The sequence below is a fragment of the Equus asinus genome, chromosome 1 (assembly GCF_041296235.1).
Source record: "Equus asinus isolate D_3611 breed Donkey chromosome 1, EquAss-T2T_v2, whole genome shotgun sequence".
Lineage (NCBI taxonomy): Eukaryota > Metazoa > Chordata > Mammalia > Perissodactyla > Equidae > Equus > Equus asinus.
Window position 1 is genome coordinate 188,888,534 of NC_091790.1, and position 16,763 is coordinate 188,905,296.

A 16,763-nucleotide genomic window follows, 5' to 3' on the forward strand; every position below is an offset into this window, starting at 1 on the left:
GCTGCGATGAACATAGGGGTGCATGGAACTTTCGGAATTGCTGATTTCAGGTTCTTAGGCTAGATACCCAGTAGTGGGATGGCTGGGTCATAAGGTATTTCTATTCTTAACTTTTTGAGGAATCTCCATACTGTTTTCCATAGTGGCTGCACCAGTTTGCATTCCCACCAAGAGTGTATGAAGGTTCCCTTTTCTCCACAGCCTCTCCGACATTTGTCACTCTTGGTTTTGGATATTTTTGCCATTCTAACAGGTGTAAGGTGATATCTTAGTGTAGTTTTGATTTGCATTTCCCTGATGATTAGTGATGATGAGCATCTTTTCACGTGTCTATTGGCCATCCGTATATCTTCTTTGGAGAAATGTCTGTTCATGACCCCTGCCCATTTTGTAATTGGGTTGTTTGATTTTTTATTGTTGAGTTGTGTGAGTTCTTTGTATATTATGGAGATTAACCCTTTGTCAGATAAATAACTTGTGAATATTTTTTCCCAATTAGTGGGCTGTTTTTTTGTTTCAATCCTGTTTTCCCTTGCCTTGAAGAAGCTCTTTAGCCTGATGAAATCCCATTTGTTTATTCTTTCTATTGTTTCCCTCATGTGAGGGGTTATGGTGTCCGAAAAGATTCTTTTGAAGCTGATGTCAAAGAGTGTACTGTCGATATTCTCTTCTAGAAGACTTATTGTTTCAGGCCTAATCTTTAGGTCTTTGATCCATTTTGAGTTTATTTTGGTACGTGGTGAAAAAGAATGGTTGATTTTTATTCTTTTATATGTGGCTGTCCAGTTTTCCCAGCACCATTTGTTGAAGAGACTTTCTTTCCTCCATTGTAGGCCCTCAGCTCCTTTGTCAAAGATTAGCTGTCCATAGATGTGTGGTTTTATTTCTGGGCTTTCAATTCTGTTCCGTTGATCTGTGCATCTGTTTTTGTACCAATACCATGCTGTTTTGATTACTGTAGCTTTGTAGTATGTTTTGAAGTCAGGGATTGTGATGCCTCCAGCTTTGTTGTTCTTTCTCAGGATTGCTTTAGCAATTCAGGGTCTTTTTTTGCCCCGTATGAATTTTAGGATTCTTTGTTCAATTTCTGTAAAGAATGACATTGGAATTCTGATTGGGATAGTGTTGAATCTGTAGATTGCTTTAGGTAGTATGGACATTTTAACTGTGTTTATTCTTCCAATCCATGTGCATGGAATGTCTTTCCATCTCTTTATGTCGTCATCGATTTCTTTCAAGAAGGTCTTGTAGTTTTCGTTGTATAGATCTTTCACTTCCTTGGTTAAATTTATCCCAAAGTATTTTATTCTTTTTGTTGCGATCATGAATGGGATTGAGTTCTTGAGATCTTTTTCTGTTAGTTCATTGTTGCATATAGAAATGCCACTGATTTATGTAAATTGATTTTATACCCTGCAACTTTGCTGTAGTTGTTGATTGTTTCTAATAGTTTTTGTATGGATTCTTTGGGGTTTTCTATATATAAGATCATGTCGTCTGCAAACAGCAAGAGTTTTACTTCTTCATTGCCTATTTGGATTCCTTTTATTTCTTTTTCCTGGCGAATTGCTCTGGCCAAAACCTCCAGTACTATGTTGAATAAGAGTGGTGAAAGTGGGCACCTTTGTCTTGTTCCTATTCTGAGAGGGATGGGTTTCAGTTTTTGTCCATTGAGTATGATGTTGGCTGTGGGTTTGTCATATATGGCCTTTATTATGTTGAGATACTTTCCTTCTATACCTATTTTATTGAGGGTTTTTATCATAAATGGATGTTGGATCTTGTCGAATGCTTTCTCTGCATCTATTGAGATGATCATGTGGTTTTTGTTTCTCATTTTGTTAATGTAGTGAATCACGTTGATTGACTTGCGGATGTTGAACCATCCCTGTGTCCCTGGTATAAATCCCACTTGATCATGGTGTATAATCTTTTTGATATATTGCTGTATTCGGTTTGCCAAAATTTTGTTGAGGATTTTTGCATCTATGTTCATCAGTGATATTGGCCTGTAGTTTTCCTTCTTTGTGTTGTCCTTGTCAGGTTTGGGGATCAGGGTGATGTTGGCTTCATAGAATGTATTAAGGAGTGCTCCATCTTCCTCTATTTTCTGGAATAGTTTGAGAAGGATAGGTATTAAATCTTCTTTGAATGTTTGGTAGAATTCTCCAGAGAAGCCGTCTGGTCCTGGACTCTTATTTTTGGGGAGGTTTTTGATTACTGTTTCTATTTCTTTACTTGTGATTGGTCTATTCAGATTCTCTATTTCTTCCTGATTCAGTTTGGGAAGGTTGTATGAGTCTAGGAATTTATCCATTTCTTCTAGGTTATTCAATTTGTTGGCATATAGTTTTTCATAGTATTCTCTTATGATCCTTTGTATTTCTTAGGTATCTGTTGTGATTTCTCCTCTCTCATTTCTAATTTTATTTATTTGAGACTTCTCTCTTTTTTTTTTTAGTGAGTCTGGCTAAGGGTTTGTCGATTTTGTTAATTTTTTCGAAGAACCAACTCTTTGTTTCATTGATCCTTTCTACTGTCATTTTTGTTTCAATATCATTTATTTCTGCTCTAATTTTTATTATTTCCCTCCTTCTACTGACTTTGGGCTTTGTTTGTTCTTCTTTTTCTAATTCCGTTAGGTGTCGTTTGAGGCTGTTTATGTAAGATTTTTCTTGCTTATTGAGGTGAGCCTGTATTGCAATGAATTTCCCTCTTAGGACTGCCTTTGCTGCGTCCCAAATCATTTGGTACGGTGTGTTTTCATTTTCATTTGTCTCCAGATAATGTTTGATTTCTTCTTTAATTTCTTCAATAATCCATTGTTTGTTCAGTAGCATGTTGTTTAGTCTCCACAGTTTTGGCCCTTCCCCAGCTTTATTCTTGTAGTTGATTTCTAGTTTCATAGCATTATGATCAGAAAAGATGCTTGGTATTATTTCAACCCTCTTGAACTTATTGATGCTTGCTTTGTTTCCCAAGATATGGTCTATCCTTGAGAATGTTCCATGCACGCTTGAGAAGAATGTGTAACCTGCTGTTTTTGGATGAAGTGTCCTATATATATCTATTAGGTCCATCTGATCTAATTTTTCATTTAATTCTATAATTTCCTTGTTGATTTTCTGTCTGGATGATCTGTCCATTGGTGTTAATGGGGTGTTGAGGTCCCCTACTATTATTGTATTGCTGTTGATGTCTCCCTTTAGTTTTGGTAATAGTTTCTTTACGAATTTTGGTGCTCCTGTGTTAGGTACGTATATATTTATAAGTGTTATGTCATCTTGGTGGAGCATCCCTTTTATCATTATATACTGCCCCTCTTTGTCTTTCTTTATCTGTTTTGCCTTGAAGTCTACTTTGTCTGATAGAAGTATGGCAACACCTGCTTTCTTTTGTTCATTATTAGCTTGGAGTATTTTCTTCCATCCCTTCACTTTAAGTCTGTGTTTGTCTTTGGGGCTGAGGTGTGTTTCCCGGAGGCAGAATATTGTTGGATCTTGTTCTTTGATCCATCCTGCCACTCTGTGTCTTTTGATTGGAGAGTTCAATCCATTCACGTTTAGAGTGATTATTGAAACGTGGGGGCCTACTGTTGCCATTTTATCACTTGTTTTCTGGTTCTTTTGCATTTTGTCCTGATGGAAAGCTGTTACTTTGTGTTATTGTCCTTCTGCTTATCTCCTTTGTTCTGGATTTTGTAACCCCTTTCCTTTTTTTGATTTTTCAGGAATGAGGTTCTTCCTGAGCATTTCTTGAAGAGGAGGTTTTGTGACGATGAACTCCCTTAACTTTTGTTTATCTGGGAAAGTTTTTATTTCTCCATCGTATTTGAAGGATATTTTCACTGGGTAGAGTATTCTTGGCTGCAGGTTTTTGTCCTTCAGAGTTTTGAATATTTCATTCCAATCTCTTCTAGCCTGTAATGTCTCTCCTGAGAAATCTGCTGGATGCCTTATGGGGTTTCCTTTGTAAGTTATTTTCTTCTGCCTGGCTGCCCTTAGTATTTTCTCTTTGTCATTGACTTTTGCTAGTTTCACTACTATATGCCTTGGGGTTGGTCTTCTTGCGTTAATAAAGTTTGGAGATCTATTGGCTTCTGTCACATGAAGTTCCATCTCTCTTCCCAAGTTTGGAAAGTTCTCAGCTATTATTTCTTTGAACAGGCCTTCTGCCCCCTTCTCCTTCTCTTCTCCCTCTGGTATACCTATAATCCTTATGTTGCATCTCCTAATTGAGTCGGATAATTCTCAGAGAGTTTCTTCATTTCTTTTTAGTCTTAGTTCTCTCTCCTCCTCTGTCTGCAGCATTTCTATATTCCTATCCTCCAAATTGCTAATTCTGTCCTCCATATTATCAACCCTACTGTTCAGAGAGTCCAGATTTTTCTTAATCTCCATTGTGTTCTTCATCTCCAGTATTTCTAATTGGTTCTTCTTTATAGTGTCAAGCTCTTTTGTGACATATCTCCTGAACTCATTGAGTTGTCTATCTGAATTCTCTTTTAACTCATTGAGTTTTCTAATAATGCCAGTTTTGAAATCATTGTCATTTAGGTTACAGATTTCATTGTCTTTGGGATTGTGTTCTGGGTGCTTATCATTTTCCTTCTGTTCTGGAGATTTAATATATTTTTTCATACTGCTTGATGGTGTGGATTTGTGCCTCCAGATAGGGATAGAGTTTAGTCACTGCTTCCACTTGTTGCGACTGGTGTCGGGGTGGGGGGGCAGCTGTTTAGACTGCACCAACCAGGAACCCTGTCAGCTGTTGCTGACTGGACCTGGACCCCTCCTCGTAGTCACAGTGGTCCTGTGGAGTCCCTCGTCGGTTGTGGGGGCAATCGCAAGGGGGCCTCAGGCTGCTGGTGCCTACTGTTGCAGCCCACTTAGACGCACTCCCTCCTTGTGGTCTGCAGTGGTGTTATGGGCTTTCCCAGCAGCCAGGAGCAGGATCACCTATAATCGCCGCTTTGTCCCTAACAGAGCCCACAAGATCACACTTGTCCACTATATGTCCCAGCAGAGCTATGGGTATCTTCTGCAGTCTGTCGTTAGCTCACCTAGCTGTGCTACTTTTGCCCCAGGGCCTTCCCGCCTTGCGATTGCCAGTCGGGACCTCTCCACTAGTGCTGTGCAGAGGCTTTTTGCTGAGGCTGCTGTAGGAACCTGGAGTTCCCCCCTGGGCTACGTAGCCATTTCACTGGAGCTCCACTCTGCCCCACTCCACTCTCATGGGATCTCTGGGAGCCCCTTGCCTCGTCTGGGACACAGCCAGAGTCCGTGGGCCTGGCGGTGGCTTGTAAGCTGCTGCCTTGTGGGGAATTCTGCCCTAGGGAGCTTCCTGGTGTTCTGAATGTTGGGTGGGGCCTCCCTGCCAATGGAGAGCAGAGACGCCTGCTCTGCTGGGGGGGTGCGGGACCCTGGAGCATCCCCCTGGGCCACAGAGCTGGGTGTTGGAGCTCCACCCAGTCCCCAAGCACGTCCATGGGAAGTCTGGGCATCCCCTGTACCGACCCGTGCACCGGAGACCGTGGGCCCAGTAGCAGCTGGCGGTCTGGTGCAGTGCCAGGGAATCCGCCCGCTGGGAGCTTCCCTTTGTTCTGGATTCTGGGAGGGGCCTCCTAGCTAATGGTGAGCAGAGGCTTTCCCTGCCGGGGGGTGTGCAGGACCCTGGAGCCTCCCCCCAAGCTGCAGAGCCGGGCGCTGGAGCTCCAACCGTGTCCCCAAGCATGTCCACGGGAAGTCCGGGTGCCCCCTGCACCGACCCGTGTGCCGGAGACCGTGGGCCCAGCAGCAGCTTGCGGTCTGGTGCCGTGCCGGGGAATCCACCCACCAGGAGCTTGCCTTTGTTTTGGATTCTGGGAAGGGCCTCCCTGCTAATGGCAAGCGGAGGCCTTCCCTGCCGGTGGGTGTGGGACCCTGGGGATTCCCCCTGGGCTTAGGTGTAATCACGGGGGGCTTGAGTAGGGCTGTTGTCACCTGTTTCCACCGTCGCTCTGCTGGTGAGTGCACACTCCCGCCCTTGGTGTGTGGCGATGCTATGGGGGAGTCCGCTGGAAGAGAGCCTCCTGCAGGAATTAGGCTGTCCGGGGGTCGGGGATCAGAGAGTTTTCACCTATTTCTACCTCCTCCCGGGGGGAAGTCCATCCGCCTTCCGATGTATAGTAGCACGAGACTCTTAGGCGTCTTGAGATGCTATCTGGATATCCTCAGGTTGGCTCCCGCCTGGCCAGCTGAGAAGCTCCACTGCTCCCAAAGGTGGCTTTTTTCCTCTCTGGCCAGAGTTACTGCCTCTTCTGCTTTCGTCAGGACTGTCCCTTGTTGTGGGGGTTCTTTTTATCCAGTTTTCAGTTTTCAATCCAGGGTGATTCTTCCTAAAATTGTTGTAATCTGGTTGTGTTTGTGGGAGGAGGCGAGTTCAACGTCTGCTCACAGTGCCATCTTTCTGAAGATATATCTGTAAATGGTACTTTTTAAAATTCAACTTCCCATTGTTCATTGCTAATATTTAGAAATACTATTGGTTGCTGTATATTGACCTTGTATTCTGCAACCTTGCTGAGCTCCCTTCTTAATTCAAGTTGTGTGGTTGTAGATTCTTTGGGATTTTCTCACAGATAATCACATTGTCTACAAATAAAGACAGTTTCACTTCTTCCTTTCCAATCTGTATCCCTTTATTTCCTTTGTTCTTCTTATTGAACTGGCTAGAAGCTCCAGCACAATTTTGAATAGAGTGGTAAGAATGGACATCCCTGTCTTGTTTCTGATCTTATAGAGAAATGTTCAGTCTTTTACTGTTATGTACTATGTGTGCTGTAGGTTTTAGTAGATGGCCTTTATCAGGTTGAGGAAGTTCTCCTCTATTCCTAGTTTGCTGAGAGTTTTATCATGAATGGATGTTGAATTTTGCCAAGTGCTTTTTCTGCATCTATTGAGATGATCGTGTGGTTTTTCTTCTTGGGTCTGTTGATATGGTGAGTTACGCTGATTGATGTTCAAAGTTTGAAGCAGCCATCTTGCATTCCTAGCACAAACCCCATTTGGTCATGATGCATTAACCTTTATGTATGTATGTATTGTTGCTAAAATTGTGTTAAGAATTTCAGTGTTGATTTCATGAGGGACGTTAGTCTATTGTTGTCTTGTTTCTCCTTCACCCCAGCCTGATCTCAAATAAGTTTCATCAGAAAGGTTTCACCACCTGGTACCCAGTTGAGACAGTTGGGAAGGATGCTGAGGAGGAAGAAAAGGAGGAGGAAGAGGAGGAAGACCAAGAAGAAGAGGAAGAGGAGGAAGATGAGGAAGAAGACGAGGAGGAAGAGGAGAAAAATGTGGAGCTCTTACACTCCCCAGTCACCTTGTTGCCTGACCTCATGGAATTTGAACGGTGTGAACAGCTGGGAGAGGCGGGTTTGGGCATGCCTGGAGCTCCTGTGGGGAAGGGGACAGAGGCTCCAGCTGGGGCATGCTGCAGCCTCAGTGTACTCTCAGAGCAGGGCCTGAGTCATGGAAGCTCCAGAATTTCCATATGGGAGGAGCTTGGGGATGGGGTTAGCAGAGGGTCTAGAGAAATAGTCTTGAAGCTACATTGGCACAGCACATACACTGTGTTTACTTAGACTGTGTGTTTATTTGGGGCACCTTTTGGGGAGCTGTGATATGGATTATGAGGGCTAAATACCCTCCCCCTCCCAAACACACACACACACACATGCCCCACAAGTCTGCTTTCAGCAGCATTACTGATCTTACAGTAAGAATGGCAAGCAAATGGCTGGCCCAGACTCCACTGCCACTGCCCCTCCACACACTTGAGACCCTGGACAGCAATGTTGGCTTCCAGAGGCGTTCGCCCAGTAGAAAGAGGCTCACTGCACAGCTGAGCCTGACTTTCAGGCCTCACATTAAAGTGGGCATTGCATCATATCATGTCACGCATTCATGGGCTCAGAATTTTAAGCAGTTTTCCCGTGGGGAAGAGCTGAGCCAGTCACGCCTCTCTCCTCTCTTCTATTGGGCAGAGACTTCATGGAGGCTCTGGGAGGATTTGGGGAAGGACCCGGGAGCACAAATCTATGTGATTCATGGCCCCCAAGATGGCTTCTGCTCTCCAGGGGTCAGGGGCACGCAGAGACTAGTGAGGCCAAGCCCCTGGTACATTGCACCCCATAAGCAGAACCCTAAGGAGATGACTTGGGAGGGACCTTCGGCCACTAGCTTCAGGTCTGGGGGATGGTGCATTTCTGTTGCAGGTATCTCAACTTTTACAAGCAGATGATGGACCTTCTGATCGAGAGTGGGATTGTCTCCTCGCAGGAGGTGACACTCCCCATCGTCTCTGCGGCCATCTCCCACCTGTGGCAGAATCTCTCTGAGGAGAGGAAGGCCAGTCTCCTGCAGGCCTGGGCACAGAAACACAGTGGCCTCCCGGGCCTCACAGGGGCCTGTCAGGAGCCAGCCTGTGCCGAGGGCAGCGTGAAGGACAGTGGAGTCGACAGCCAAGGGGCCAGCTGCTCCCTCGTCTCCACCCCAGAGGAGGTGAGCAGACCCTGTCAGGTGGGGTGGAAGGGTGCGCAGGAATGACTCCGTCACCTCTGGCCTGGACACACCAGGGATTTGCTTCCGGTCCTATAGCAAGTCTGGGGTGCTGTTTGGAGTCTGGCTCACACGGTGGCTTTTTGATTTTCCCAACATAATCTCCGTGGCCACAGAACAGCATTTCTTCTTCTCCTGTTAGTTTCCTGGCCCTTCCATGGGGATTTTAGAGGAGAAGGCTTAGACGGTTGTATCAGTTGGGATTCTTTTGGTTGCAAGTTACTTGCTCATTAAGCCAAGAGGAAATGTACTACTCATGCCCAGGGTGACGTCAGTGATGTCACCATGGACTCTGTTCTTCCCTTCTCCCTGCTCTGCCTCATCTTAAGGCTAGTTTCTCCCCTTTTCTCCCCTCACCATTGTCCCCACCCACTGTGACTGTGATATGGCAGCGGGTAGCAATCAAGCTGTCATTCTGCCTCCTCTACATCAGGTAAGAGAAAGATTCCCTGTGGCTCTCTTATGGGTCAAAGAATAACTTTTCCAGAAATTTCCACCATGCTTCTCCTGCCCTCTCATTGGCCAGAATTGGCTAGATTGGCAGATTCTTGAGCCAATGACTGGCATAACCAAGATAGGATTACGTTTGGACCAATCAGGCCCAATCCCTGAGAGGAGTTTAATTTCCACCCAAAAGAGCATGGCTGCCGCTCGGTGAAGAGAGGGGAACACACGGGGAGGTGGCTGCTGCGTCCCCTCCACTGTGAACGCACTCTCAGAGTTCATGCTGTAAGAACGGCCACGGTCGGCAAGCGGAGCATCAGCTGGGATTAGCATTCCCTCAGTGCTGAGATCCGCGCATGCGTGAGTGTGCAAGCATGAACCTGTCCTTAAAGAAGAGCAGAGCCGAAGAGAAACGCCCCGAATCCAGTGTCCCTTAGTCATGGAAGTGGCTTCTCTGGGCTTTTGCAGGAAGGGCTATGGGCTCATGCTCTGCTGGTGTTGAGGGGAGCTGGCAGCAGAGTCCCTCAGCCGTGCCCAAAGCAGGGCTCTGCCCTCACGCCGTCCCCAGCCTTAGGCTGACTGGGGGCTGGTGAAAAGGTGAGGGCACAGAGAACACTGTGCCCAGGGCGGGGACAGAGCCGTGGTGGCCCTGCTTTGGCCTCTACACGAGCTGCAGGGAAATCTCGGTAGTTCCTGGTCCACCTGGGGAGGTCGTGCTGTGGAGCAGCTATTCGGGCAGCCCCTGGACTTGGATCAGGCCTGCCCAGGAGGCACCTGGACGGTGCCCTTCAGTGCTGGGAGGTGCGCGGCCCCATCAGTGGGCTGGGTGCTCCAGAAGGGCCCAGCAGCCTGGCCGTGCCACTCCAGGCTGACTTGGAAGGGTGGTTTGCACAGGTGAGGACAGTGTGTCGCCTGCACCTTTGGTGGGCTGATTGGTTGAGGGCAGGAGTTTAGGTCCTGGTCCCTGCCTCAGGCCTGCTGGGGAGGAACATGGAGCCGATGGGCTTCTGGGCTGATGGACACAAGAGCTCAGGCCTTTCAGTGACCCCTTTCCAGATCCTCTTTGAGGTGACCAAACAGATGACAAAAAGGAGGACACCTGAAAATATCCAGAAGTCAGGAGGGGGCCAATTCACACGGCCAGAGTCCCAAGGGGTTCAGTTCAGGGGAAGCAAATTGTGAGAAGACACGCAGGGCAGATGTGAGGCCTCCAGGAAAAAAGCAAAATGTTCCAGGTCAGGGGAGAGGAGAGACCCTGAGGAAGCTGCCAGAATGTGCCAGAACCTACCAGCTCAGGGCCAGAGAACTCCCTCGCTTCCGAGTGACTGCCTCTGTAAATGGGGTGCCAGACAAAATAAAGCATGCCCAGTTAAAATTTTAATATAAGAATGTCCCATGCAAAATTACTCGTTCTTTATGTAAAAGTCAAATTTAACTAGGCATCCTATTTTTTATTTCCTAAATCTTTCAATCCCAAATGTATATCACATCCTGTGGAATATTTCTTATTCTAAAAATTAAAGACAAGCAGCACTGAAAATTATCTAAATAGCAAGATTCCAAAATTGGGAATATGTGTTAAAATACACCTAGAGAAATGACTGGAGGAAATAGATCAATATGTCAACACTGGGCATCTCTGGGTGGAATTGTTTCTCAGTGATGTTATTTTCGCTATCTGTTTTTATTTCCCAACATTTCCACGATAAGCATGCATTTCTTTTCTCAAGCAGGTGGTGTCCATAGTAGCTGGCACATTTGAGCTGTTACTGTGAGCGGTGGCTTCACATAAAGCATGTCGTTCCTGCAGCGTCGCCGTGGGGTGGCACTGCTGTGATTCTCCTTCATGGAGGAGGATTTGAGAAACTAAGTCACTTGTCCGAGGTCACACAGCTTAGTGAGCGGCAGGGCTGAGAGTCGGCTCACCTGCAGCCTGACTCCAGAACGCCCCCATCTTCTAAATTCTGCTGCTCTGGCATGAAACTGCTAGATGGTGGATCCTGAGCTCAGATGGTCTCTGTACCTCGGGCGGTGTGGATGAGCCCTTTGCTGGTGTGAACTGAGGCTCAGCTCTGGCTGTTGCATCTTGCACCTGAGCTCCCACCTTCTTTAGAAAGAGGACGCTGCAGTCCACAGGGCTTCCTTGTCCCTCTTGGCCACCTCTGGGGTTTGCAGTTTGTTCTGGGCGGGCAAGAGCTTAATGCGTACACCCTGGGAAGGTCAACACCAGAGACCCTGGGTGTGGGCCCCAGCTTTAACATGCCCATCTTTCGGGGATGAGGGCTGAAGAGAGAGCCTTTGTACTTGTCTCTCCCCCAGCAGCCCAGAGCAAGCGCCAAACCTAGAGCTATTTCTGACACACGAAGTTCCATGCTTTCTTTCAGATCCTTTTTGAAGATGCTTTTGATGTGGCAAGTTTCCTGGACAAAAGTGAGGCTCCAAGTACCTCTAGCTCCAGGTGAGGAAGGAGGTGTGAGACAGTGTGTGTGTGTGTGATGGTGTGCGGATGAATGTGTGAGTGTGTGCGTGTGTACCCCTGCTGGATGTTTAGGAGCCTCTCCCCGGCAGCCCCCCAGACGGGCGCATAATTGAGTGGCATTTCTTGGAGACCCACTTTTCTCTGGGATGCGAAGGGCGCTGCAGGCCCTAGGATTGTGCCGTCGCCCTGGGGATGAGATTGTCTGGGGCTCCATCAGAGCAGAAAATTCTTCCATCCTGGCCCAGGGCTGAGACACAACAGGCTATCAGCTCTGAATTGTTCACATTGCGCTGTTTTCCCAGGGTGAGGTGGCTGAGGGCCGTTATGGCGTTGGTCTAGTCTGAGAGGTGGGCAGGGGGCTCGGGTGTGGAGAACCTGGGCCGACATGAAAACAGGCCTGTGCCCTGAGCTTAGGGGGGTCTCTGAGCTGCATAGGGGGAGAAGCAGCTTTCCTGGTGCTGATGGCATGGATGTGGGAGGAGCGGGGAGGGGATGGCTGACCCCGTGAAGTGAGAAGACACCAAACAGGTTCTGGGGGGCCTTTAAAACAAGCAGCTTGACTCAATCTGAACATCGGGGCGTTTTCTCAGACAGAGCTAGTGTGGAATGAATTTCCCTCACTGCTTTGAAAAGCTGTGGTCTTACAGCCTGAAGGACCAGGCCCTTCAGAGACCTGTGCTGGTGTCACGGCTAAAATGTCCTCATGACCCCAGCGAATGTCTCCATTCTCCCCTGAGGCCAGGCACCTCAGCTGTCCCTGGGAACCTGGCCTCCTGCAGGCATATCAGACATCGGTTTTTGTTCCTCTGCTCCCCCTGCTCCACCTCGGCCTGGACAGACTTGTCCAAAATCTCCAAACGACTTTATGCGGTGCCTCAAGCTCTTCTCAGCTGTGCGTGGAGCTTGGTTTGGCTGAAACTGGCTGGAGGCAGACGTTCCTGGTTCTCAGCTAGGCTCAGGTGCTGGGACAACTTTGTGGAGAAGCTGCCAAAGTGTACTTGCCAAGCCATATCTGGAACCCCTTACTCTGCTGGTGGATCAAAAAACAACCTATTAAAATCTTTGGCTACTCTCCCTAGAAAAGGTAGGGGCTGCTGCCAGAGGGCTCCTCAGCTGACTGTGGGACCTCCCTCCAGGGGGAAGTGAGGTCAAAACGCTGGTTGTCCCGGCACGACTCCCAGCTCCTCTGCTCTGTGGCCCTGGTTGTTGGCGTCTCCCCTCATCCCAGGAAGGCAGAGGGAAAGGACTCTGCAAAGCAGGCCTCTCTCTGTGTCAGAGCTGGTGCTCCTGTTAGACCTGCTGAGTGGACGCACCTCCAGGGACTGGACTCAGACGTGCAGTGTGCCCCCTGAGCTGCCTCAGCAGCCACAGGAGATAGCGCTGTACCAGGTTGACTCTGAGGCAGAGAGGAAATCCTGCTCCCTTGTTCCAGAGGCCACAGCTCAGAGCACTGAATTAGGACACAAGAGCCTATCTCCCTAAAGTCTCGCTTTCCCAGCAGGTTACAGACATGACGTTGAGACTGAGGCAATGAAGACCTTCCAAGAAGGTTCCCGGCTGTCCAATGACTCAACTGGGTGTTGAAAAGGGCTTGGTTCACACTGTAATCCAAACATGTTAGGGGCACAAGCAGAGGAGAGATGAGGATTCTAAATATTTGCTGTTTCTTCTTCCTTTCTGTTGTCAGTTCGATGTTTGCCAGCTGCAACCCAGAAAATCCAGAGGAGAAGTTTCAGCTCTATATGCAGATCATCGATTTTTTTAAAGGCCTTTGCTGTGTTAACACTCAGTTCAAACAGGTAGGACAGAGCAGAGTGCAATGAGACCTCCGCTCACCTCCCTTAGGGTGGTCCCTAGCTGGACCTCACCCAGATCACATCACAAGGAGCCACTGGCGTTGGGGGACATTCTTTCCTTCTCTCTGGCCTGCTCTGTGGATGCCTGACTTCAGCCTGATGCATCCTGTGGCGTGGAAGATGACTGGGGAAACTGAGGGAAGAGACACAGGGATGCTCTTCAGGGCACCCTGAGACTGGGAGCGCCTTGAAGTAGAGACCCGACCCCAGGGGCCTGGCTCTTGGCAGGCGTTCCTAAATGTTGTGTGATTCCTTGACGCCTTTCCAAGAGGCCAAATTATTTCTTCCTCTTCTGAGACCCTGGGGTAATATTTGCTGTCAGCTTTTGAAGGATGTTCATTTCTGCTTCCAAAAAGCCGACTGTGCAGCTTGTGGTGACGTAAGTCCTGGGGGTCTTGGTTAGAAAGTTCGTTCCTGGATGCTTTCATGGGGGTTGGGGTTATACCTGAGCCGGCAAGGGGACAGGCCCTTTCAGACTTGTAGCCATGGATTTTCTCACTAATTTAGCAAAACTACAAGTGTTTATTTAAAAAGGTAAGTGGTAAAAATGAAAAGGTCTAAGAACCATTAGGACAGCTTTTCAATAGGCCGAGGAAGATGTGGCCCTCTTCCCGCTAATCCCTCATGGTCCTCAGCAGAGACCACCAGGGCGAATCTCCTTTGGAGCCAACGGCCCCTCCCTGTGCTGTGTCCTCCTCCCTCCAATCCTTGGCCACCCCTCCCTCACCACTGCGTCCCTCTTTCTGTGGGACACAGTGAAGTCGGTCCACTTTCCCACTTGAGAACGGATTGGCAGGACCCTCTTAGCTGTCCCTGCTTCCTGTCTCCACACAGGGCAGAGGAGGAAGAACAAGCCGGGATTGGCGTATCCGTATAGAGCAGAGGTGCTCCAGCTTGCACCACTTGGGAGCTTATGTAAATGCAGAATCCTGATGCCCCAGAAGCCAGATTCTCTTTCAGGGCTGCGAGATGGGGCCTCAGGAATCTACATTTTGAATAAGCTGTCCGAGAGGTTCTGCTGCAGGAGGCCTCGGGCTTTGATAGCCACTGTTGGAAAGAGCGAGATTTCCTTCTCCTCCCCATTCGCCTGGCTCTGTCAGCTCCATGGGAGGTGGTGGATGAAACCAGTGAGCACCTGTATTGCCCTCCTGGGGCTCTAATAAATAAATAACCACAAACTTGGTGGCTTAAAATAACAAAAATTGATTCTCTTATAGTTTTGGAGGCCAGAGGGCCAAATTAAGGTGTTGGCAGGGCCGTGCCATCTCTGAAAGCTCTAGGGGAAAATGCTTCCTGCCTTTTCCTAGCTTTGGGTGGCTCCCAGCAATCCCTGCATTCGCTAACTTGTAGATGTGTCACTCCAGTCACTGCACTGTCTTCTCTGTGTGTCTCTGTCCCTTTCATCTTCTTATAAGGACACTAGTCATTTGGATTGAAGGACCCCCTAAATCCAGGATGATTTCATCTTGACAGCTTAACTAATTACATCTGCAAAGACTCTATTTCCAAATGAGGTTCCAGGTGGACATGAATTTAGGGGAACACTATCCAACACACTTCAACACCCAATGCCAGCGAACACTTCTCACAGCCCATTGATTTCACAAATCTGCAGCTTAAACATGCCTCAGACACCATTGTCAGGGGCTTAAGGAGGTGGAGCACTTTGAACGACATCTGAGCCCTTTGAGTGACAGAGACTTGAGTGCATGGTTCCCTGGAAGGATGCTTGGCCTCCTGGCACCCCCCCTATGCTCTGACTCCCTCCTTTCTCAACCTTTGCTGTTGCCTTCACCCTGGACAAGGGGCCTGGGTGATTGTCCCAGAAACCACCTGATCCCCCCTCTTTGAGATTCTGGCTCCCCCTGCACCCCACCTCCACCGGTAGAGCACAGTAAGTGAGGACCGTTCTCCAGATCTGGAAAGGCTTCGTTTGCAGGCTCATCCCCTAATCTGGCCATCACCCTTGGGACCAGGTCCTGCATTCAAGAGGTGGTTGACTGGGATTAGGGATGCTTCCCAAGGCACAAGAGGATCAACCCTTGACCAGGAGGGCTAACAAATTACAGGGGTCATTTTCTACTTGGCTTGGGAGAGACAGGAAAAGCAAAAACCCTGGAATATTCTTTTAGGGAAAGAGGAGATAGGGAGTCAGAGAGCTTGGCTGGGTCATCAGAAAGGGAATGAGAAACACTTGCTAAAAAAACATAATGCTGCTTCTTAAAAAATGTTATCTCCTAACAGCTAACCCACATACATGGTTTACAATTTGAAAGTTACCAAACAATATGCAAAGAACCTCCAACAGTATCCCTTGGTTACTCCCCCATTCCCTTCCCCAAAGGCAACTACCATTACCAGTTTCTTGTACGGCCATTGAGAGGGAGGCTACAGACATTCATATGTTCTTTCAAACACAAATGGTAGCCTGCTCTGCACACGGCTTTGCACCTTGCCCTTTTTAATAGTATATCCCACAAAGAGAGAGCAATCTCATTCCTTTTTTAGCAACAGCTGCACGGTGCTCCATCAGTAGGTGCACCATGGTGTAATTCACCGTCACCTATTAATGGACATTTGGATAAAGCTTTAAGATTTCCCCTGTCTCTCTTATGGGATCCTGGAAATCCCCAGGGTAGGAAAGGAGCCAGCTCTGCTATATCCAGGAAAAGCCTTTCTGGAGCTTCTAGAGTATGGAGTTGAGTCAAAAGGAAATGGGACCTTCCTCCCTGCTTGTGGCCCTTACCTGGCTGGAAGCTAGAGAAGAAGATATAGCTGAAGAAACATGGAGTAGGGACTAAGGGAGCAGGGCGCACCTGAGACGGTGGGGCCTTCTCCTCTGCCTGGGGCCTGGAGTCCTTGAATAAAAATTTAATCCTCTTCCACCCTGTGTTTTGCAGGAACCAGATCTTCCCATGGACGATGAGATGATAATGTTGAGGTGCATGGAGACCTTTGACGACGAAGATTTGTAATGCAGGAGGACTGGGAGGGGGAGGAATGAACGAGGGTGGGCAGTTTCCAAGTTTGAATGACAGCAGCCAAGGTTGCACCTGCCTCAGCCTCCAGGAAGTTTGGAGTGGGCTGTATCAAAGCATTTTGATGGTTCTAGTTTCTGCTTATTATAAAGTAATTAAAAGTAGCTTGGGCCCGTGTCAGTCTTTCCCGGTTGTTTGATATAAGAGTCTGGCCTGCTGCAGGGCACACTGCTGCTCTCACTGAGCTCCTATTCAGGGGTGCTGAGCACAGCTGAGGCCCAGGCCACCGGCCTTTCAGAAAGAGGACAGGTGGGATCTGTCCCCGGAGGTGCCATAACATTGGCTACTTGTAGCACACCCTGGGTTAAGGACATTGTTCTGATGGGCTCTGGAGAGTTCTGGAGTC

At 48.0% G+C, this 16,763-nt stretch overlaps 1 protein-coding gene across 1 annotated transcript in view; it reads left to right on the forward strand.

Moving 5' to 3' along the window:
• Positions 1-16,522, forward strand: part of STRA8 (stimulated by retinoic acid 8) — a 42,091-nt gene extending 25,569 nt beyond the window's left edge. The window contains exons 5-9 of the mRNA XM_044743811.2: positions 7,168-7,392; positions 8,258-8,543; positions 11,429-11,502; positions 13,211-13,322; positions 16,280-16,522. Coding sequence (XP_044599746.1) covers positions 7,168-7,392; positions 8,258-8,543; positions 11,429-11,502; positions 13,211-13,322; positions 16,280-16,354 — 772 coding nt within the window. The 3' untranslated portion in view covers positions 16,355-16,522. The remainder of the gene's footprint in view (positions 1-7,167; positions 7,393-8,257; positions 8,544-11,428; positions 11,503-13,210; positions 13,323-16,279) is intronic.
• The last annotated feature ends 241 nt before the right edge of the window (positions 16,523-16,763 follow it).